The 22,887-nt window shown below is 40.5% G+C and overlaps 2 protein-coding genes across 6 annotated transcripts in view; one reads left to right on the top strand and one right to left on the bottom strand.

The window, feature by feature from the left end:
• Nucleotides 1-13,763, top strand: part of mcamb (melanoma cell adhesion molecule b) — a 34,890-nt gene extending 21,127 nt beyond the window's left edge. Inside the window, exons 2-17 of one of the 5 annotated variants that reach the window (XM_061046625.1) lie at nt 2,696-2,820; nt 2,907-3,138; nt 3,539-3,609; nt 3,723-3,810; nt 3,942-4,121; nt 4,809-4,951; nt 5,174-5,309; nt 5,416-5,531; nt 7,537-7,678; nt 7,906-8,030; nt 8,231-8,372; nt 8,703-8,819; nt 9,878-9,919; nt 10,365-10,488; nt 11,621-11,732; nt 11,856-13,763. In XM_061046625.1, coding sequence (XP_060902608.1) covers nt 2,696-2,820; nt 2,907-3,138; nt 3,539-3,609; nt 3,723-3,810; nt 3,942-4,121; nt 4,809-4,951; nt 5,174-5,309; nt 5,416-5,531; nt 7,537-7,678; nt 7,906-8,030; nt 8,231-8,372; nt 8,703-8,819; nt 9,878-9,919; nt 10,365-10,488; nt 11,621-11,732; nt 11,856-11,885 — 1,925 coding nt within the window. In that variant the 3' untranslated portion in view covers nt 11,886-13,763. Of the gene's footprint in view, nt 1-2,695; nt 2,821-2,906; nt 3,139-3,538; nt 3,610-3,722; nt 3,811-3,941; nt 4,122-4,808; nt 4,952-5,173; nt 5,310-5,415; nt 5,532-7,536; nt 7,679-7,905; nt 8,031-8,230; nt 8,373-8,702; nt 8,820-9,877; nt 9,920-10,364; nt 10,489-11,620; nt 11,733-11,850 lie in introns of all 5 variants that reach the window. The other 4 variants (XM_061046626.1, XM_061046628.1, XM_061046627.1 and 1 more) reach the window with 4 other exon arrangements.
• A 1,729-nt stretch (nt 13,764-15,492) lies between these two features.
• Nucleotides 15,493-22,887, bottom strand: part of cbl (Cbl proto-oncogene, E3 ubiquitin protein ligase) — a 35,578-nt gene continuing 28,183 nt past the window's right edge. Inside the window, exons 10-16 of the mRNA XM_061046623.1 lie at nt 22,474-22,605; nt 21,423-21,851; nt 20,796-20,884; nt 20,413-20,619; nt 20,215-20,303; nt 19,563-19,805; nt 15,493-18,597 (exon numbers count right to left, since the gene is read on the bottom strand). Coding sequence (XP_060902606.1) covers nt 18,302-18,597; nt 19,563-19,805; nt 20,215-20,303; nt 20,413-20,619; nt 20,796-20,884; nt 21,423-21,851; nt 22,474-22,605 — 1,485 coding nt within the window. The 3' untranslated portion in view covers nt 15,493-18,301. The remainder of the gene's footprint in view (nt 18,598-19,562; nt 19,806-20,214; nt 20,304-20,412; nt 20,620-20,795; nt 20,885-21,422; nt 21,852-22,473; nt 22,606-22,887) is intronic.

Genomic DNA, 22,887 nt, shown 5'->3' with positions numbered 1-22,887 from the left:
ATGTCACAAACATTCATGAGGTCCTTTCCTTCTACATGTTAAAGCAGCACCACAACATAGGTCATAGCCAGGTCAAAGGCTGCCACAATATGCTCCCATCTTCTGAGGGTCAGCAGCAGGTAATTAACAATAGCGGACACGGCACATTTCCGTCTCTCTTAGAAATCACACACTCAGCATGTTAAGTTGTTGTTCCAGGTTTCAAACACACTCACTCTTCAGGGAATGGGCAGAGGGGAGCCCATAAGACTACAGAGGGGGAGCTTTATGCTGTCACCCTGATGACGGACTATTATTCAATGTGCCTGGACTCCAATACCTGCTCTCTCAACTTCAGAGAGGATCGATGTGTGAGGTCTTTGAGTGCCAGCATCTCAGATTGATGCACTCTGGAGATAAATACTGGTCAAATTACTAATGAGATTTGATTGAGATTCCGCAGGCAAATAGACTACAGCTGCCAGACACAGGATGGGAAAAAAGTTTTGTGAAACATTTAGTGTAGAGACTATATTTTCTGCCCTTTTCTGAATCTCTTTTCTGACTGTAGGTGAGTGTTCAGGTGGGGGATGGGATGCTATGAGTGAGTCAGCGTTGTCCTCCCATCACTAATGGCCAGGAAATGTCTATGTTGGACAGACTAATTGAATTTCTTTAACAGGAAAGCATCCTGCAGGTCCATTACGCGTTGGTAAACAGCAACACAAAGCAGAGGGGGAGGCAGGTGGGAGAGGAAAGTGAGGATGCAAGGGGGGAGCGTGAGGAGGGCAGGAAAGAAGATGGAAGCATATTTATTCTTGAAGCAACTGAAGGTACAGTCAGACGTTTAATTTGTAGGCAGTTTTCGTTAGCTTGAGGTTAATATTTGTTAAAAAACACAATCAGATGATGTTAAAACGGGTTGCCGGAAGAGATTTCCGGATGTTCTGCTGTAAAAAAATCTGTTCAGCAGGCAGCCCTGGTGTTCTAGTTATATAAGTAGAAGATGCATGTGATCATTTTCCTGGCTTTGGCGTTTCTTCAATAGCAATTGCAATATAAAAGAGCCCACATTTATAATCTAAAAACGTGTCTTTTAATTCTCCCACATTTGTTTAAATGTAAATAAATATTTTTGGAAACAGGAATTTGTTTGTTCTCAAAGTCGTTGTTCTCAAACGTCATGCTGCCCAGGCTGGAAAGTATTCAAAGGGAGAATGACCAGGATTTGTTGGTTGTGGTTTTTTTAAACAACATTTAAAGTCAGACCCTCCTTCAGACGGTTGAACAGTGTCTTTAGTTTCCTGTTGGATAGATGATCCATCAATTTAGTGTGTAAGTCAAGTGGGCTTTTATAGACTGAGGGTTTTCATTAACTGTCCAAACATTAACACCCAGAATGTCCAAAACACAGCAAAAAGAAGCTGGACAGTGTCTCTTCAGATAGACATCAGCCTGTTCACATGGCCAGATAAAACTCTGGCGTTCTAAGATGTATTTTTTTTTCCCCAACAAAACGTTTTTAATATCATCATGAAATTATAACATCATTTGATAAAACCATTGTTTTTTTTCTGGGGACATTATCTCTAATGTGAGACTTATTGGTTTCCAGGGTGTTTTTTCTTGTCTGTTGTGCTGCTTAGGGTTATAATGAATGGCATTAAAAAAAGGTCAATTGAGGATACTGTTGAACCTCATTTACATTTTTCTGAGCAGCACTCAACATGAACACAGTTACTTCCTGCCTTCACGTCTTTCTGCACTAAAGGAAAAACTACATTCACAAACATATTGAACAGTCGCTCAACAGGGCTCAAACCAGGAACACTTGTTACCTCCGGCTACAGCCATCGATGTCATGCATTTGGTAAACTCTGCAGTGTAAGTGTGATCAGTGGAACCTTCCTTTAAACTAGGGATGCTACATAGTAAGACCCTGGAAGGGGAAAACCAGTCGTTCCTCAGACACAGATAAGCATGAAGAACAGTGGAGCTTCTATGCTGCGTGTAAATTGAGCCTTTCTTCCTGTGAGAGGGTGACATGGAGGAATGCAGCACATTAATGTGGACATGGGTGGGCTTTTCATTCCTGCCATAGCATCTCTCTCTTCCCTTTGACCCACCATGGCTTTCTTCGCTCTCTTTTTTTGCCTACATGCCTCTTCTCAGTTTGTGTCAGCAGGGTGTGGAAGTAGAAGTGGCCTGTTTGCTCTGCATCGGATGTCAGAATGATAATCATAAACATTAGAGTTCACATTTGTGATGCATATATTGTTTCGCAGAACAATTCATTTGCTGGCCAGTTGGCCTACTTCACTTCTAAAATAAAATTAAAAAAATGTGTATTATCGACATTTAAATGAGCTGCCTTGTAGGAATGACATAGAAGGTTAAGGAATCTTTATCTAAACTATTAGTTCATTCCATCACTTAACTAAAATCATCTTGAGTCACACATCAATGCCATGTTTCTGTTACTTTTACTACTACTACTACTACTTTTATTCATTTGAGCTGTTCTTGGTATTCTCTTATTAATATAATTTTGTTAATTAAAAAAAATTGGATGGAAACTTGACAGTTTCAGCTGCCTGCTAACCTTAAAGATCGAAGGCTCTAGCGGTATTTTCTCTGCTTCTGTGCTATGAAAACAGATTCAAAGTACTAAAACATGTTGAACTTTCATACTGAGTACCTTCTGTCTCTTTTTCAGCATGGGCGAACATGGAGATGAACATGGAGGACAGAGTAGAGGTTTACAAGGGAGACACAGCTCAGATCACCTGCATGTTTACGTCGTCTGAAGGCATCGGCGGCACGATAATTCAATGGTTTTATGTGAGTTCCAAATGCACTTATAAACATAGAGGTACGATGTGTCCATCTATGTGATCTTTTAATGTTTTTTGAATTCTGATCTTTAGGTGACAGGAACAGGTGAGAAGCAGAAAATCTACTATCAGGACTCCATGTCGCAGATAGTAGACCGGGCCACACAGTTTACAGAGCGGATCAGTGTGAACGGAACTGGAGCCCCAGGACGGGTGGTGCTGACTATACGGGATGTGCAGCTTGCGGATGAAACGGAATTTATCTGTCTGATCAAAGGCTTAACAGACGGTGCTTCAGAAGGACGCACAAAGCTGAAAGTGTTTGGTACGTGTGTGGGTTTTTTGGATGACGAGGGTTAACCAGTACTTTACACAAACCAACTGTTGAAAGCAGTGCTGAATTAAAAGAAGAATCCTCTATTTGTGATGCCTTTCTTATGCGTGATTTGTGAATTTGGTGCAATGCCGTTTTGTAATTCTTGCCTTCAAATCAACAGGATAACGACTCAACTTATTTCACCAAACATGTCTGGTGCTGTCCTTGTTTACACTTGTAACACCCCTTGCAATTGCATTCACCCATCACATGTCAGTGACATTTGGACGCTGGTTTTTAATACCTCGGTTTTTGCAATATGCTAAAACAGTTTAAAACAGTTTGAAACAAATCTTATCAGCTGCCAGAACAAAAAAAAAGTTTGTTTGAGTTCTCGATTCCTTTGCAGGAACACCAGACCTTCCCACCATCGAGGGTGTGCAGACGGGGATCTCAGTCAGCGAAGTTAGCCCATCAAAGGTTGACAAGCTTTACATCGTGTACACAAGATTATAACAAAGATGAAATGACTTTCAGGCTACAGTTTAATACTTTGTATTTCATTTCCTCTCATACACGCTCCTTTGCTACAGATTGGGACCTGTGAGGTTAAAAATGGATTCCCCAAGCCCAACATCACTTGGTACAGAAACAACACACCACTACAGAGTGTCCCCGATGGTGAGACAGAGCAACAACTACTAATGTGATGAACTCCTACTTTACTTTAGCTTGTACTTCATGTGGGTTAATAACTTTTTTGGATTTTCCTCTTTTCTCTCCTCTTCTATTCTCTTGTCCCGTACGTTCAGAGGTGGAAGTAGTGCCCAGTGTCACCTCTGAATCCAGTGGTCTGTTCTCGGTGACGAGTGAGCTGAACTTGAAGGTGGTGAAGGAGGACAAAAATGATGAGTTCTACTGCGAGGTATCCTACTTTGTTCCTGGAGGAACCAGGATGACTGAGACTCACCGGATAAACATCACTGTATTCTGTGAGTGGCTGAAACCAAGACCATGTTGTTGTTTTTTGACTCTGGGAAAACTGCACCTGGCTGCAGCACTGATTTTAGGTCACAAGACAGACCTTCACTCAGATTTTCTGTCCAGCCTCTAAGTTTTCGATAGGGACCAGGTCAGAGCCATGTTTAGATTCAGAAAACTCAAAAAGCTTAATCTTGACTGACCAGGCTTTGTGCACATGGGGTCATGATAAACCAGGAAAGGGCCTGTGGCAACAAGAAAAACTGCTGGCACAAAGTTTACGAAGTTCAAAACACGTAATTGTTCAACTTTGTTAAAGTTTTAGACAATCATTTGTTGTACTGTTTAAACTTTTCTTCACAGGAAAGTGCAGAATTCATGTCAACATAGAAAAGTGAAAAATAAAAAAGAAGCTAAATCACATTGTTTTAAGTCGATTAAAGAACAATAACAATTTAAGGAATTTTTTTAGAGAATTTAAAACATTTAGAATTTTAAGAGACTGAAAAATAAGCATTTTTATCTGTCATAGTATTAAAAAAAGTTATTTAAACCAAACTGCTACCCTCTTATTCTGCCTCTTTTCAAGTGACCTCTGGACATTGAGCAGGGTTTGCTGCAGAGATGATTGTAGTCACCTGGTGCAAGTGAAAGCTCCTGTTTGCAGTCTAATGTTTAAACTGTTCTCTTTGTTTCAGACCCCCCCACAGCTGTCAATGTTTGGGTGGAGTCACCAAAAGGAGATATCAAAGAAGGAGACTCGATTGAGCTTCATTGTAAAGACAACGGGAATCCTCCATCCTCCATTATTTCAATCAAGCGTCTGGAAGAAAACGATATTGTAAATGTCCACATTTTTATTTTTTCATGAGTGTTTTAGAGACTTCTTACCTATGTCAGGTTAAAAGTTGTATGTTCCTGTAGAAATAATTCAGTGGGCTCCTGCACACAGGCAGAATCCAAAGAAAGTACTGGAACACACAAATCACTCATGGCAAATTTTATAAGATGCATGTTCATTGAGATGTAAGATGTATGGTCACATAACTTGTTTGTTTTGTAGGATGGCCAGTCCCATGAGAGTGATGTGTTGGTGCTGAATAATGTCACCAGTCGCGATAGCGGAGTTTATCAATGTACTTCCATTGACTCAGACACCTTCGAGCCCATGTATGGAAACATCTCAGTCTTTGTCCACTGTAAGGAAAATGAACTGAAAGGATTTGTAATTATTTTGATGAACTACCTTTTCTTGTCATTTTCTGTCATTTAAATCTCTGGTTTCTCTCCGTGCTGTGTGTGTAGTTCTCCATGCTGCTGTGGTGACCCCTCAAGACACTATTGTTGTCGCTCACGGTGAGGAGTTTACAGCTACCTGCAACGCCCTCTCCTCTCTGAAGACTCAAGCAGTCTGGTTAAAGGTCACGTATACACATACATTGTCTCAAAATTACAAAATAATGAATTAACCTGCATTTAGAAAACTCATCTCATCTTGATTTATAGCTCAACACAGTTGATCCAAAGTGCTGAACAACACAGACAGAGGAAAAACAAAGCATAAGAAAAGTAACAGACAAGAACAACAATAATCAAAATGAAAGAACAGGTAACAATTATGTCCAAGGGTAATAGAACTCACAGAGCTATAGATCCCTGATTGAAGGCAATTTAGTAGAAATATGTTTTAAGGTGAGACATAAAAAAAACAATTGTGGGTGAGAGACAGATGTCCGGAGGTAGAGAGTTCCACAGTTTTGGACAATAGAAAAAGCCCTATCCCCATAACACTTTGTCCTGGCTCTAGGCATGGACAGAAGGTTTTTGTCAGATGACTTTAGATCTCTTACCAGCTGATATGGGGACAGGACACAACTCATCACTCTGCTGTACTGTGTGCAGAAAGGTGTAGGGTGAAACATTAAACAAGGACAAGACTACATTACGTTTGTCTTTTAAGATGGTTCAGGAAACCGATAAGTTAGAGATAAAGTACTTCACATTTTAATTTGTCATTTCTTGCTTCCTGCAATGATTTTGGACTTTGTGATGTATTTTTACATTCAGTTGAAAAAGAGTGCTTTGTGGGAATATAGCATGCATGTGCCAAAGCTAATGTTGCACATACATGAGGGACCAATTCGGTATTAGCATCTGCCTTGAAGGGAGTTTTGTTTTGTAAAATCATTAAACTAGGCAAGACAGGAGACTCGGAAAGCTATGCCATCTCTATATGCCGTTACTTTTTGTTTAGGAGGAGCTGGCTATTGAATGGTTTTCTAGCCTTTTTTACTACACAAAGCGCTTTTTACACCGAATGTCAAATTCACCGTCTGATGGCAGAGGGTGCTATGTACTGTAAAGTGTCAGTCAGACAGTATTAACTAATTCCATTCATACACATTCACATGATACAGCGGGAGTTATTTTGGATTCAGTGTCGTATCCAAAGGGGTTTCAACATGTGACTTCAAGAGCTGGGGATCAAAACCACTCACCTTCCAATTGAGAGACGACCAGCTCTTTGTTGTTTATCCACAGCGGCCATGCAGCTAACATGGAAAGTTTACCTTTTGTGCCGAATCAATACAAAAGACAACCTATCAGAAAGGAAATAGTTATGGTCAAGGCAAACTTTATTATCCCCGAGGGGCAATTTGCTTTACAGCCAGCAGTGAGTCTGAAATACACACAACAATAAATTACACACACCAAAGGGGGGGGGGGGTTACATTATATTGTTGAGGAGAACAATGGTACCAGGGACAAATGAGTTTTTAAGTCTGTTAGTCCTGCATCTGGGCGCAGATGGCAGCAGCTTGTACTCGGTGTTAAGGGGGTGGGTGCAGTCCCCAAAGATAGCCTGTGGTCTTTTTGTTGCTCTGACTCTGTATAAGAGGGAGAGATCATCAAAACTAGAGCCAGCAATTTTACTGCACATTCTCCAATTTGCTCCAACCTCTTCCTATTTTTCAGATTGACAGACCCAAACCAACAAATAAAAGAGAAGGTTAAAACAGACTCAATAAAACAGGAACAAAACATTCTCATAAAAACACCTAGAACAGGGTTAAAAACCAAACAGATCACACACTCAAACGCACTGCTGCTGCTTGTCGCCATTACCAGCGCCAGTTAGGGTTAGTAAAATAGCAGCTTGCCAACTAAAAAGAACGAGTAATATTTCTAACATTATCGTTCTTATTACAAATATAATCTGCACATCAGCTGAAGTAAACATTCATAAAGGGTATTCTTTACGTTTTGTCAAGTATTGCTTTGCTCAACTAAATTTGAGAAGTCCTTTTAAGCATCTGTCTGATCCACTACGAACAAATACACTGCAAACCTATGAATTATTCATATCCTAGCGTGTGTGTCAGCGTGTGTTTTGTTAATTGTGCATTTTTTTGTCCTGGTGTGTAGGACGGAGAGGTCGTTTTTAAGGGTCACACTTTGACTGTGAAAGACGCTACGTTTGACAAAGCAGGGATGTACGTGTGTGTGGTGACTGTTCCTGAAATTGAAGAGATGGAAACCAGAGGGTCGATTCTCGTAAACGTCAAAGGTCAGCCTGATCGCAGTTATTGTAGAATCAATAATGTAATCATTTTTTGATCACTTTCTGCCAGTAATCAACCCATCGTTGTTTATTTTACCTATACTTTCTTGTGTTTATTTTCCAAACTTTTTTCTCTCGTTTCAGTTTAATTCTTTATTTCAAATTAAAGATGTGTGGTAGCAGTGAGCAGCATGACGGTTCAAGGTTTGTATTAATTGTTCATCTCTCTGCAGGACCACCAGAGATCTTGAAGCCTGACAACACAGAGATTGAGAGTTATGACACAACAGTAGACCTGAGCTGCAGGGTCCGAGGTTTCCCGGCTCCCAAAATTATCTGGAGCACCTCGGATGGACAGGTACAACGGAGGGAACGCAGTTTTTTTTTTTTTTTTAGATGTGTTGTTGGTAGATTTCATTGTGTCATTGATCCTGAAACCAAAAACATTTCATTCAAATGTGTAAAGAGAGAGGCAAGGTCCTATGTAACGTATTACGTTTCAGATCAAAACAAAATAATGTTGTGATTGGTCATTTCGTAACACATGTTTTGTTGCAGGACCTTGAGATGGCTTCAGAGATGATGACTGAGGATGGACTTCAGAGCAGGGTCAGTATCCAGGTCACCTCTGACATCACCGCTTCTTGCAACGCCTCCAACGACCACGGCACAGACGCCTTGACCTTCAACATTAAAACCCGTGAGTCCCTCCTGCTGCTTGGGTTTCCTGTGTCTGCCCTTTGTTCTTGTGCGTGTATGTCTCTATATGTTGTCCCCAGCTTCCCCTTTGTCTCTCCCTTTGTAGTCTGAATGACTTTGTTGTTTATTTTTACTCTGTCTGAAGGCCTCCAGCTCTGTTATGTGCGGTAACATGTAGCCTGTTATTCTGGACACGTCAATCAGTGTTGTTTTTGTCATTTCTGGACGGGGACGCTGCTTGCGGCTGTTCAATGTGCTCTCCTCCTCCGAGCAGTGTGTTAACAGGAAACGTCTTCCGGTTTGTGTGTGCCTCTACCTTTTTTTTTTTTAGCTGTTAACACAACCCCACCACCAGTCACTACAACTACAACCATTACTACTACTACTACTACTACCACTACCACTGCCACTGCCACTACCACTGCCACTACTATTTCCTCAGCCACAGGTAAGTTCACAGTCAATGCCCACCCAGCATCACTTGAGTGAAAAAAATGACAAAAAAAAAAAAAAATCTTAAAATGATTTTATCATAAGGTATCCACTAAAAGGACTTTAACGTGTGTGTCTTCAGTTTTCAGTAAAGCTTTTAATCTGTATGTTCGTATTTTCTTTGTGAGTCAGGCACAAACAATTAGAGTGAGAAAGGAACACTACAGTACAAAGCACCTGACGGCAGCCGAAATCTCAACGGTTTCTTTAGACTTTTAGGATCTTTAGAATTAGAATTGCAAATGGATGTTTTCATTGAGGTCAGTAATTGCTGCACGGTGTCCTTAAATTGTTGGCACTGCTATGCTAATTGTGTTTTAACATGGTATCAATTGATTAAACTTCGCTTTCCTCTTTTTCAAATGTGTTGAAAGGGAAACCACAGCAGGGTTGATTTCCCAGAAAATTAACTTGTTGTTTCTTGTTATTATGAGTCATGCATCCCTGTTAGCATGATGGCATGATAGATACACACAGAGTGCACAAACACACACATGCATCGCAGTGACTAGAAAGCAGCTGATGTTTTAAAATTACAAGGAGTCTCCTGACTTCCATTACAGCCACAGCCTTGTGTTTTCTCTCCTCTTTAGCCTCGACTCTCTCTTGTACGTCATGCCAGGAAGTTTCCAGCCCCTCAGGAAAACTGTCCCTGGTTGTGTCTGGCAGAACACTGTTTAAATGAGATTAACCCGGGCAGCTCTGGGAGGTGACTGTTGGGATACTGACCACAGTTGACCTGCTTAGCTTCACGTTAAGCTTTTAATCATTGATATGTTCTGTTCAAATTAAACATTAGTTGTGACTTGCTTTGGGTCACTGCCGCTGATCTGAGTGAGTGTGTGAGTGAGTGTGTGTGTGTGAGTGTGTGTGTGTGTGTGTGTGTGTGTGTATTTGTGTGAGTGTGTGTGTGTGAGTGTGCGTGTGTGTGTGCGTGTGTGTGTATTTGTGTTGGCTGGCTGATAAGATTGATTTAATATATCGTTATAACCTTGCTCATGTGGTTTTTCTTAGTCAAAGCTGAAACAGCAATCCCACCAAAGAAAATAAGGAAAGGTTTGTATGTTACACCGCTGAGGACTCTCCTTCATGTCTCCTTTCCTCCACTTCTGCTCCACAGCACCTCCCTGCATCCATCGGCCACCCCCCCCACCCCCCCCCCACCCACCCCACCCCCCCTTCCTGATGAACAAAACGTCAAAGCATCATTGAGTTGTTCATCTTCACATCTGTCTCTGCATGTTGTCATGCTGTACTATGAGCACACCTTTCCTCCTTCCCTCATGATTGACTTTCTGTCTATAGGTTGCCAGGTGTAGGTCACCACGGTTATGCTAGTGCTGCTCTCTCTTTACACACGCTGTAAGACGTTCTGTACTCTACCTGCACACCGTGAATGCTGCACAGCCTGCTTGATGCCATCCCATATTCGACTCCATCAAACTCTTCATCCAGATTCAGCGAGTAACTGTTTGGTTGTACTTGTGCTCTCTTCCACCAGAGGGCAGTGGTGTTATCATTGCAGTCATCATAATCTGCATCCTACTGCTGGCCATCCTTGGCAGTGTGCTCTACTTCCTCTACAAAAAGGGCAAAATCTGTGGAAGGTCTGGCAAGCAGGACCTGTAAGTACAATGAGAGCAATTTGATGCTGGGAGTTAATATGTAAAGATGTGAAGTTTCTTCAAACTTTGAGGCCCAAAGAAGAAGAGTGCATAGCTCTCATCCTTATCCAGTGTAAACACTGTTTTTAAACGTTACTTTTTCCTAGTAACTAAATAAACTTAACTTGATTTCATCAACAGCATAATTATAAAAATCAGACAAAGCAAAACTGGAAGGAGAAACAAAAAACCATCTCACAATATTGTGTACATACATTAACATTCTACTTATTTGGAACTGGCATTAACTTAATTAAAAATATATTTATAATAATTTATTTGATGTGGGAAGCAAATCATGCAAATAAACATAAAACAATAATATAAAAACATAAACGTATTTGATTGAGAAGTACATTTTTGAGACAAATACATAACGTTTCCCTCACAGAATGTAGTGCTAAAGGTGCTTATAGTCAGTGAGCCATTGAGCATTGGAACGCCTGTCAGTACTGCGGCTGTAGCTCAGTTGGTAGAGTCGTCGCCTGTACTTACTCTCTGATGTACGTCGCTTTTGATAAAAGCATCTGACAAGTGAATTGTAGAAATGTAGAATTGTAGAACTCCTGTTAACGTTAGGTGCTCTGTCAGAGAAGATGTAGGACCTGATGGCAGACAAAATGTATGTGCCGTATGCTCAGGAAAGTCTGCTTGGGCGTTATCAGACTTGTTATTTGCCTTTAACCAGGTATGAAGTTAGATTAAAAATACATACTGCAAAAATCGAAACATTCAAATAGCTTGCAATTTTAGAATGACAAAGTTTAACATTACTACAACCAACATTGAAGGCATAACAAGTCTAAAGGTTAAAGCCACTATAATCAATGTTACCTTTTAACAATGGACAATACATGTGAAAGATGCTGCTCGCAGTGATGAATCAAGGCTCTTCAGAATGCATCTTTGGTGTAAACCTGAAGAACATTGCAAACTAACAAAGATGTTTTCCCTCAGGAGATTGTAGAGACCATAAGCTTATAGAAAGACTTTAGTGAAATTATACTGTTACCCCATAACTGTTGAATGTGTAAATATGACAACTGTGCTAATAGTTTTGTTTCAAGCATTCTTATTTGTACTTGTCTTGCAGCACCAAGGACAAGTCGAACAAAGATAACATTGTGGTGGAGATGAAGAGTGATAACACTGAGGAAGCTGTGTTGCTCGGGGTCAACGGAGAAAAGCAGTCTCCCAATGAGCAGGTAGATGAATGTTCAACTGAAATATGATGCTTTTTTGATTGTCTCATTACATAATTAACTTATTTGAACACAATTGTCTTTCCTTGTTTTTTTTATTGTCTGTATTTGCCCTCTGGAGTAAAGGGTGGTGCATACCTGGACGTGCAGAAATGATGAGTTGACACAGACCCGCTGCTGCCTTCACGCTTTTACCACAGTTCCTCATCCCAGAGTTACATCATGGAAATGCTCTGCCTGTCATAATGGACAACTAAGAATCTAATTATTCCAAGCTGCAGTCATAGCTTACAGCTTGTCACGTCACATTTCTGCCTGAGTGCAACCTTAGCTTTCATGGCAGATGATCTGAGCACTTCATGACAGAACTCTGCCATTCGACGTTCAAACCTTTCGACTGTCCTCTGGGATTCTCCCTCACGTGAGCCTTGTATACTGCTGATTGTCTGTAGAACAATAGAACACAACATGACCAGGGACTGTTTTTATATCCAACTACACTTCACCTCAGACACAGAGATCACTGAAGAGCAGCCTGACATAGCTCTTTATCAAGTGTACATATTATAATCTATGTATATATTTCTTTATTTAAAATAACACCTGAAAAAAACAACCAAAAAGAAATGACCAGACAGTGTTTTATTTTGTTTTAGTGGTTTATATGAAAGATGTCTTTTATTTTTAGGGGACTTTTCTTTAACTTGTTTTTGTTCTTTTTGTTTCCCGTTTTGCCTAAGTCTGTACACTGAACTTGTGAAGGTGGAGTCAGTAGCATTTTTCATTGCAGTTGTTAACACAACATTCAAACTAGGCCCCTCCTCCTGTGATCATATTTCCAGCTCCCCGCCCAGAAACAACTAGCAGAGGACAGGGTCTCTGCAGACACAGTCACCACCATGGAGGCCCATACGTGATCTCTGATCAAAATGACTTTTGTATTAGTCAATGTTTTAGGAAAAAGCTACTGACTCTGTCTTTAAGGGATGGTGTGATGCCTCCCCCTACATCCAGTTACAACCTCACCAAAGTGTGAACTTTTAGCTCTGAAAACAAACATGCAGGTCATTTAGTCACATTATTCAAATTTTAAGCTAACACTAACTTCTGTAGTCTCCCCAGTTTGTGTAGTTTTTAATTGAAATGTGTAGCTTAACAATTTGTTCAATATTTGACATGGGTTTTGTTACCTTTATTTTTTGTTTCAACTTTGTTGTGTCTCTTCTTCTCTGCTGTTCTGTATGTGTTTGAGTGACATTTCAAACAGCCAGGTGAAAAAGTTACAGTTGCCTTAATAATTCAATGAAAGCCTTTTGGAAATATCAGCAAACCCAACAATTTTGTATTGCTAGTTAAGTTTTTATTTAATCTTATGTGCACTGATTTCTTTGTGTTCTTCTTTGTGAGTTTGTGCTTCTTTAATGTGAAGCTGTTGAATTGTTGTGACATTATTCAGATAAGTTTGTGTAGCCTAGGTTTGTTTATTTTATTATTTTTAAAAGAGGAAGGACAAGGGTAGAACAAAGTATTGGTCCCTGATAGAAATTGTTTGCAGCATGAAATGTACCTCCTCAGTAGACCAACTGCATTTCTGTTTAGTTACTTCTGGTTTTAACTTGAAATAAACATTTGGATCCCAGAGAAACTCAGACTCACCCTCACATGGGAAACAAATGTGAATAAAGTATTGTTCAGGGGGAGGACGCCATGAGACTCCATGTATGCAAATTAAGTTAATAGACAATCAACATGTTCAGGTATCATCCAAACGTACCCTCTGATAGTCTTTGTTTTTCTGCTGTTTTAAGATCAACCACTGTTTATTGGTTTCAGTTTTTTTTTTTTATCTTTTAAATGCCTTTCATGCCTTGTAAATGTAAAAGAAATGCCACTGATGAAATTCAAGCCAATTTCCTGACAAATTCACTGTAGATTTTTGAAAGTATACCAAATAAAGATTGACTGTTAAATGACAAAATGTGTCTTAGTTTGACAATGAGCAACCTTTTATTAAAAAATAAAGGATTTTTTAAATCAGGTATTTGTTCCATGATTTAAAGGTTTTTATTTCATAAAAGATTTCAGATCATTTGTTTCGTATAAAATGTTAAATTGATCGCACAATTTGGTAACATAGAACACTGCGCCACCTCCAAGCTGCAGCTAACATTTTTTTAAGTCCTTGATCACCACCTATAGGTGTTAGTCTGTCAGTTTGTACAACCTTTTTGAGAGGCCCTGTTTTTATACTATATAGGTTCATGTTAAGGAAGTTCTATTATTGTTGCCACAGCGCCCCCTGTGGGTCAAATGGTATGAAACCTTCAAAGAACTACACATGCTCAATATGTTTAGAAAGTATCGTTAAAAGACACAGAATAACATCAATATTACAGAAACACAGAGAATAAAGCGAGTCCGACTGGGATTTTGACATCAGGGACAAGACACCTCAAGTGTGGGTTCCGTGTCTGCAGCCCCGGGATGCCTGGGAGCTAGTGCTAGCTCTAGGGCTAATGAGTTCCAGCATCAACACATCCCTCTGCGTCCCTCCCCTCTCCCTCTTCAGGTTGAACTCGCTGCTCATCTCTTCGCAGTTAAACATAATTCCCTGTCATCAAACAAACATACCCATGAGAACCCCCTGCCCCAGGCCTGACATGTTCAAAATCCTGGCGGTCTGAAGTCCCGTACTCAGGCCCAGCAACAGTAGTACCGGTAAACAGACCACCACTCAACAGAGCAACCACTCAATCAGACCTCATTTATCAAAGTTGTGTGGTTTTTTTGTACATGTTAAAAAGTCGTGTTTTTGCACGATAGACAGCGGGGCATAGCCCCGGAGAAACGCTGTGGTGGGGTTTATCTGTATCAGGAATACTGAAAACTAGTCCTATACAATTAAAAAGGGCAAATACTGAACTGAAACTGAACATGGAAGGAAAATATTTCTGTTATGATAATGAAGTTGTTAGCGATATTTTCTATTTTAAGACCTAAAATGAAGAGACATTTCATTTGATGGGGAATCAGAATAGAACCCATATAAAACTCTGAAGTGATAGGCCAACTCTATCACATTGATTTCATGGAATTTATGTCATATTTCTTTGTTTATACTCATGTCAAACACTTGTTTTAATCCCGGCTCATCACGTCGACTTTTAAGAAACTGATAGGTGTTTAGTCTTCTGAAGTGTCCATTGAGGGTCTTCTTCAGGTTCTGTATTTTCTCACTTATTAAACTGATGTTTGTAAGTTTCAATGAAGTCTGATCTGTTGCAGCGTCCAATCAGAGTGAAATACGATAAGAGGTGTGCAAGTATCCTCACTCATCGCTCCTCAGATCTCTCTCCTCTAAGAGCTTTGAAACAGTCATTAAAACTGTGTGTCCGAAACTTCTCCCAGTTTCGACCGAGGAATGAGTAGACATCATGTCAGAGAAATGAGATGCAGGACAGTAAGTCCAGTGAGAAGAGATTAGTTCTGACACCATTTAACCTGAAAAGAATAGGCCATAATACTATACTCTACTTCTTTGACAACGTCAAACTGTCTGCTGTTAGAAAAAAAGTAAAACAACACAACTGAACAATTCATTGTTAAACTCCTGCTGTCAAAACTCTATTGTTCTTTCGTTATTCAAGTGAGAAACATTTTTTATCTCTTCAATCAATTTGCAAGTTTAAATTCTTAAAAATCATTTTATCTCTGTAACCAAACCATCAGATCATATATTCTGAAAAAAAAAACAGACATGTGAGACTTTCTGCTTATCATTTTATTAACAGCACTGTGCATACTTTCGAATTGATATGAGCTTTAAAAACCATCAAAAAGTTAATGAATGCCAATTACTGATGAGAAGCGAAACAGCTACATGAATCAGCAGCTCCCTCTTCTGGCAAAAAATTGAAGTACCCAGACACAGGGACTGAGGGTAACGGAGGCTGGTACACATCCAGCATCTGTGAGGTCAGAACTGGCGCTCACAGATGAGGTCTGATACGGCTGACAAGGCAGAGAGGACAGATTAATTCAAGCAATACTGCACAATCTGGCCATCAGAGATCAATACCTACAAACTCTTCAAAATCAAGGCCAGACTCTAAACATGGGGACGATCTCTAAACATATGGCACTGCTCACAGAATTATTCACAGAAGTAAACAAAACCTTTGGAGAAAAATATGTGTACAGGAATGCAAAATTAAAATAAGTCTTTTTTTCTATTCATATCACTGACTTTGTACACTTAGCTTTCTTTAGAGTGACAGTATCATAGCACAAACTGGTATACTGTGCAAAAACAAGATAAAAAGGTAAATAATTACTCGACAAGCTCTCTTGAAACGTCAACAAAACATTAGCACAGTATTGAGGATTAGGGACCTCCCTGTCAAATACACATCATTCAAGAGCTTCTCAAGGCAACTAGGAACAGAAAAAAAAAAGAGGATGGCCAGACAGCGCAGGTATAGCTTTCATTTAACAGACAGACTTTGTCAGCGAAAGCTTTGGCAGATAAGCCCTGATTTACTCTCTCCCATTAAACATTCTACTTCATATACTGGGAGAGTTTCACATCAATGTACCTAAAAGCTCCATGCATTAATTTTTTTTATTTTTCATTCATAGTACCTGGAAATTAGGCTGCTGTCTCCAGTCCTGCCAACACTAGAAATAATACAAAAAAATGTGCAAGTTATGAGAGAAAAAAGTTATAGGCTACTTGTGTGACTTCATAAAGTGGATTCTTTTGGCTACATGTCATCTCAGGTATGCTGGTGTCTCCCGTGGTTTGTGACAACCAGGCTGAACACCTCTTTTGTTTGGATAAAGTTATTCCTGAGTACGTCTTTACAGTTGGCCCAAATACTGATTTTAATGTAGAGCCGGGAGTGGGCCTGTAAACCCATGAGCCTACTTAAAGAATAAAGCCCCATCAGTCGCTCCCTTTCAAGTAGAGGGGGATCCTGCAGAGAGAGGGAAATTGATATGAAAGAGCCTGGACCGGTTAGAAAATGGTTTACCACACCAAAAGCATTTAGGTTTGTTTTTTTCAGATGATGCTATACACTCAACTCTGTGAGTGTCAGAGTGTATACGTAGAAAAAGATTTAAAACACTGAATAGTGGACCTGGTGAGAGGGCTGCAGGCTCACGAGCTGCTGTACTTTCAAGTATGCTACATTACAGACTGAAGAAAAACACACACGATACTGTCACTTTAAAGAAACAGGGTGGAGCTTAACACAATATTCACAAATGTACATTTAAGGCGTAATTGTTAGCAATAGTAGCAGCAGTGAAGCACTTCTGAATTAATTATAATAACAATATTTATGATCATACAACAATAATATATTAACAAAGTAAATCAATGACTTTTTCTGTTTCTAAACACCGGTCTAAGCTGGGGACAGAAATCGAAACCAGCCAGCCAATTGAAGTTAGACAAAGACAGAATGAAAACATTTCAGCCACCACACACTAGCCTGTCTGGTACTGCAGGGTCGTCAACATTAGCACGTCCTCTATTAATCTCACTGCCAGGCTCTACAGCTGCACTCTGCCCTGACACAAACGCAGAGAGCAGTAGTACGTTTACAGAGCAGGGGTCCGAGTATTCTGACTGTAAAACCACATTCATGTGTTTCAGGAACATGGGCTTATTAAGAGTAGGTCATGAGGAGTAGGTCTGGCACACATACACACACTTTGTCACAAAGCACACACACACAAACACACATTCTGCCAGACATCAATTTCAGACCTGTAACCATCGTTATGCTACTTTGTAAAATACAACACAACAAAAACAAATAGTTCCCCCCCCCCCCCCCCCCCAAAAAAAAACAACGTACCAAACCGATGTTGTTAATCAAAAGGCCAAAACAGACTGGATTCATCATGAAAAAGCACATCTTAGCTGCTGCTCAATATGAGGAAGGCCATCCTGACTCCTCTTCCTCATGTTCTCTCACATCCCTCTGTCTGCCTTAGAGGGAAAAACCACTCATTACACCGTGCTCCTGTCTACCCCACAACGCTAAACCAAGAGCGACCCTCAAAGCTGAAGTCATTTTTACATACTGTATATGCACGTACTGTATATATTACACACATTTAATATATATTTACTCATATATTAAATTTTTTATAGACATACATTTTTTTAGTTTTATTTGTGAGGTGTTGGTTACAATTTCCGCAAGAGGCTTCAACATGAAAGATTAGAGTCTGTCTTCCAAGGATTCCTACACAAGTCCTGTGGCGTCCCATCATTGTTCCGCACGCCCCGTCAGTCCTGCGGAGACGTCTTTGTAAAAGAAGAGGCCTGCTGTAGCAGTTTGAAGAAGGCCAGACACTGTTGAAAGCGCATGGAGTGCAGGGCACAGCCTCCCAGAGGTGCTGTAAGCCAGATAAAAATCCACAGTGGGCATTAGCCAGCACCGAACGAGCACTGCAGGCAATGGGCTTTGGGCTGGGCTGTGCCAACACATACCCAAACCAGGCTGGGCCAAGCTAGGGCGAGAGAGCAAACAAGAGAGAGAGGCACAAGGAGTGTGCTATGTAAGAACATGCGCAGTGGAGGGAATGGAGACAAACTCGCGTAGGATATTCTTGGCCATTTCAATATTGTTCTGTGCAATCATCAGTGCTTTCTGGATGTCCTGGTACGAGTAGCCCTGACTCATGAGGTGCTCGATCTCGCTGCTGATTTGAGGGTTGGTTTCTCCTCCTGTTGCCCCACTACAAGGTGGAGCAGGGACGGGAGGGACAGGGCTGTGCCGACGCTCTGAGTTGATTCTTCTGGGCAGGGGCTTTGGAGGTCTCTCTGGAGCTTCCACCGGCTCTAAGAAGGCTGAACAGATTTAGAGATAGTAACCACCATATACTGTTCATTTTAACATCTTATGTTCATGCTAATGATGAAACAATACAGAATTAAAATGAATAGAAGAAGAAAAAATAATAATTTTGGAAAACACATTGAAACATTTGTCTGAGAGCTGCTTAATTGATTCTCAGATACACAGATGTGAGATTAAGTGGAACAGTCAGACAGCTGAGAATCATCACAGGTGCTAAATGTCAACACAGTACAGAGAATAGTAGATTACTCTGAAAACGTAAAAGAACAGCTGAAAAAGGCTCCTTATAAGCACGGTGGAACAATTCTTTCATCAGTTCGCTGAAATGGTCTTTTCCTCCTGCAACTGCTTTAACATATTTTTCTGGAAAATGTGACAGGCATAATAAAGCCACTGATGCTGCATTAGTTGCACATTATGACCTGTTAGTTTGAACTTTTGATGATACATACTATCATCTCATCATCAGGAATGTAAAGCCTCCAGAAGTCATCACTTGCAGGTTATGAAGTTTAAATATGTCTGATGTCATGTATTTATTGTCTTAACCTTTTCAAACACAGAAATGTCAATCTATAAGAGTCCATTTGACTTCAGAGAGCTTTTGGAAAATCTCACCAGCTGCAGCAAAATGCTACAGTGGACCTTCAAGCCTGCACTATGGCTCACAGGATTTTGGCACTACTTTTACATACTGATTAATCAGCACTTTAAATTGCTTTTGGCCAGGAAGGACATGAACAAAAAGTTACAGTAAGACATTTCAGATCCACATGGTTTCATTTTGTAAATGTGATCACTGATATTAAGTTCCAACTTTTAAATGTGAAATCCATGCTTTAAAAGCGTCAAAAATCATGGAAAGTATTTATTTCTCGACCTTTTCTCATTCTTTTTGATTTGCTCAGATAGTTACCTTGTGCTTATATAGAGGAGAGGAAATCAGTGAACTTACATGCTGCAGTTACAGCATCTGAATCTAGCGAAAGGCGGCTGAAAGCAGCTGTGGAGGATGAACATGATGAGGAAGATGAAGATGAGCAAGTTGATCCCCCCAACTCTGAGAGGGTCCGTCTGGCTGGAGGCATTGGCAGCCGGGGTTTCGGGATGTCGTAGCCATTTTCCTCCTCTTCCCTCTCCTCTGCTGCCTGGTTTCTGGGACCATTGGTCAGTGTCACAGGGGGCAACTCTGAATAGTCTGGGCAAGATTGACAACCAAGTGTTAGCACTACATTATATGATAGATGATAGATTTAACATGTGTCTGGTTTTACTTATTTCGATCCATTATTATTTATTTCTAAAAAGACTTCAGGTGAGTCAACACTACAGCCACATCAGGATTGTGTTCATTCTCACATAGAGAGTAGGAGTTGTTTCCAGATGGCAGGGTTCTTGATTAAAAGTGAAACTATTAAGTGATCAAATTGGCTAGCCAGAATGAGTGATGTTCCATCAGCAGTTATTTTTAAAGTGGAGAAAACACAAATCTTTGAATGGGAGGAAAAAATAAGATGAGGATTCATGAGGATATCAAAGTGACTCAGGCTGCTTATCTCAGCTGTCCTCATCCACCGGTTCCTTCTGATAACAGTGAATACATATACCTGAATCTCTGGCCTGTTGGGACCCAGACTGGATGTTGTACATGGCTTCATACATTTGAGGTCTATCCTCTAATTCAGTCAGCGACAGCCTACAAAAAAGACAACAACAATAATAATACATAAGCAGTTACTGTAATAAGCAAAGACACGTTGTCCATGCATACTGCTGTACATGGGTTCACTTAGTGCTTTAACTACCGTGAGTTGCTTGTGGAGGTCTGGGCCTGAGTCTGGAGTGCAGATAATGACTGCGGCTGTGGAGGCCTCGGTACTGGTGGGGTCTCTGCTGCAGGTGCTGCCGTGACGGGGGGCAGGACAGGGCGGGAAGAGGGGATCATGTACTCTGATTCCTCCTCACTGTCACGTGCTTCCTCTCCTGCCACAGACCTCTGGACTGGAGATGGTCTGGGGGGAAAAAAACAGCAGAAAGTATTGTCACACCAGAGCAGTAACCTGTCTTATAAACTACTGAAGTTTTTAAAGAAATCTCATACCCTTAAATAGTAGATTCTTGAGATTATTTCATTGAAAATTTACATACTCAACTCCTGTAATTTCTTTATGGTGGTAGTGTAATGTACCTAATTGCCAGTGAATAGATGGCATTTGCTGACGATGAGGGCTTGACTTTGGGGTTGTCATAATCTTGACCAGCTATCGCAGCAAAGTTCTGAAAAAGAAGCAGGAGTTAAAATCTCAGAAAGTGCAGAATATTTCATTTGAAGTAAAAGATTAAATACTAATGACTTTTAACGATTATTTTGACATTATGGGAACAATGACTTGAAAGTCAAGTTATTATTGTATCGTTACCAGGAGGTAATTAAGACTGTGTACAATGTGAATCATCTCACCTCACTCGCCTATGCCCAAAGCAACTATCCATAATTAAGTCTTTTATCTATTTATTTGAAATTCTGAAAACATAAAAATCACTTTCTGTGCAGGGTGCTGCAACTTTCTGAATGTCTCATCATGAGCAAACAAAACGATAAGACCAACTTCTCTCCTTAAAACCACATTATCTTAGTTTGGACACTCACTTGGAGACTCACACTTGCTTTGACTCACATCTATGGTACGGTGTACTAGCATTTTGGATTGTGTTGCCACGTTTGCATTTCAAGTTTTTTTATTTAAATAAAGACAATTAAATCAAATAAAACCAAAAGCTTGTTGACTGTGTGAAGTTGTGTGATTCCTCTAACCAGCTGGTGGTCAAGACTGAGGGAGCTGTTGTTCTTCTGTGAGTCGGAACGGGTGTCCAGAGCAGAGGGCAGCGCCAGGGGAAGGGAGTGTCTGTTGGAGAGTTCCCTGACACCTGCTCGAATGTCCCCTCCTAGACTGGAGACCTGTGTTGATGAGGAAGACGAGGAGGAGGATGAGGATGATGAGGATGAGGAGATAGGGGCCTTGGGGACAGGCCGGGAGTTCCAGTCAGCCAGGGGCCGGTTAGGAGGTGCAGGGGGGAGCTTGTCTCTAAGGGGCTCCCCTGGAGTGCAGGGTAAGGGCCGCCTCTGCAGCCGTCCTTCAGGGGTGGCCCCAGCTATGTGGGGGCGGTCAGGAGGAGGAGGAGGGGGGAGATCCCTCAGTGCTGGCGGAAGAGGAAGGGGCTTGTCTTTGTGGTGAGATGCTGCCTGATGGGAAGAAACAGACACAGGGAGCTCATTTAGACAAAGTACAACATCAATGTAAAATCAAAGGAAACTCAGGACCGTGATCTTCTTTGCAAGAAGTAATCCATTCAGCAACAAGATATTCCCATTGTGCTTTCTTCTTCATAATCAACAGTAACAAAAGTGAGATGAAAAACACAGAAGGAATAAAATGTTTATCATCTGCAGAAGATTTCTGCTTCCACAAGTCTGTTTCCATGCATCTTTATTTCAGCAGAAATATGTGGGAAACATGAGTGAGTGGAAATAAACTCACTCTGAAAATGTTGAGTATAAAATGCAAGATTGTATTCACCTTTCTTGTATTAAGGCGGCAATAAAAGTCAGACAGCACAGCTTCATCAGAAATTAAATTATTCTTTAATTTGAATATTTTTGCTTCAGCTCCATGGATGCATTATTCAAATTTAGTGTTACCTCAAACATGACAACTAAGAGAGTTTAAAATAAAATGAGTACATTTCTTCTACGATAAAACAATGTCCTCTTATTTTACCTCAAGCTTATTTAAAGAAATCTAACAACATATTGAAACCTTGAAAACTTTTGTCGTATTTCATGCAAAAAATGTCAATTCTGTTACCTTAGCTGTGACCCCAGGGCTGGAAGCACCAGGGGGGTTAGGAGGTCTGTGTGATACCAGGTCGAGTCTGGGTGGCACAGGAGGAAGAGAGGAATGCGGGGCCATGGACATGGGTGACGGAGGGCGCTCCACCTGGATTTAAACACAACAACAAAGTAATGGTAACATCTGAGCAGATATATTTGACAAAATCAGATTTTGTTTAGTCAACTTTTCATCATTCCAGTGATCCACATATGCTGAGGTGAATCAAACTTTTGTCAATCTATAGCCAGAATTGACCAGTTTCTAATTTGCCTGCATTTCCATGGTAGACTTTACTGTTACTAAATGAAGGGTGGAAGGAAGAAACATAAATCAAAGAGTCGTTTTGTTTCAACACAAAATAGATAATCACACAAATCTTGACTCATT

Source organism: Labrus mixtus, chromosome 9 (assembly GCF_963584025.1).
Source record: "Labrus mixtus chromosome 9, fLabMix1.1, whole genome shotgun sequence".
Taxonomy (NCBI): Eukaryota; Metazoa; Chordata; class Actinopteri; order Labriformes; family Labridae; genus Labrus; species Labrus mixtus.
This window is presented reverse-complemented; position numbering and strand designations above follow the sequence as displayed.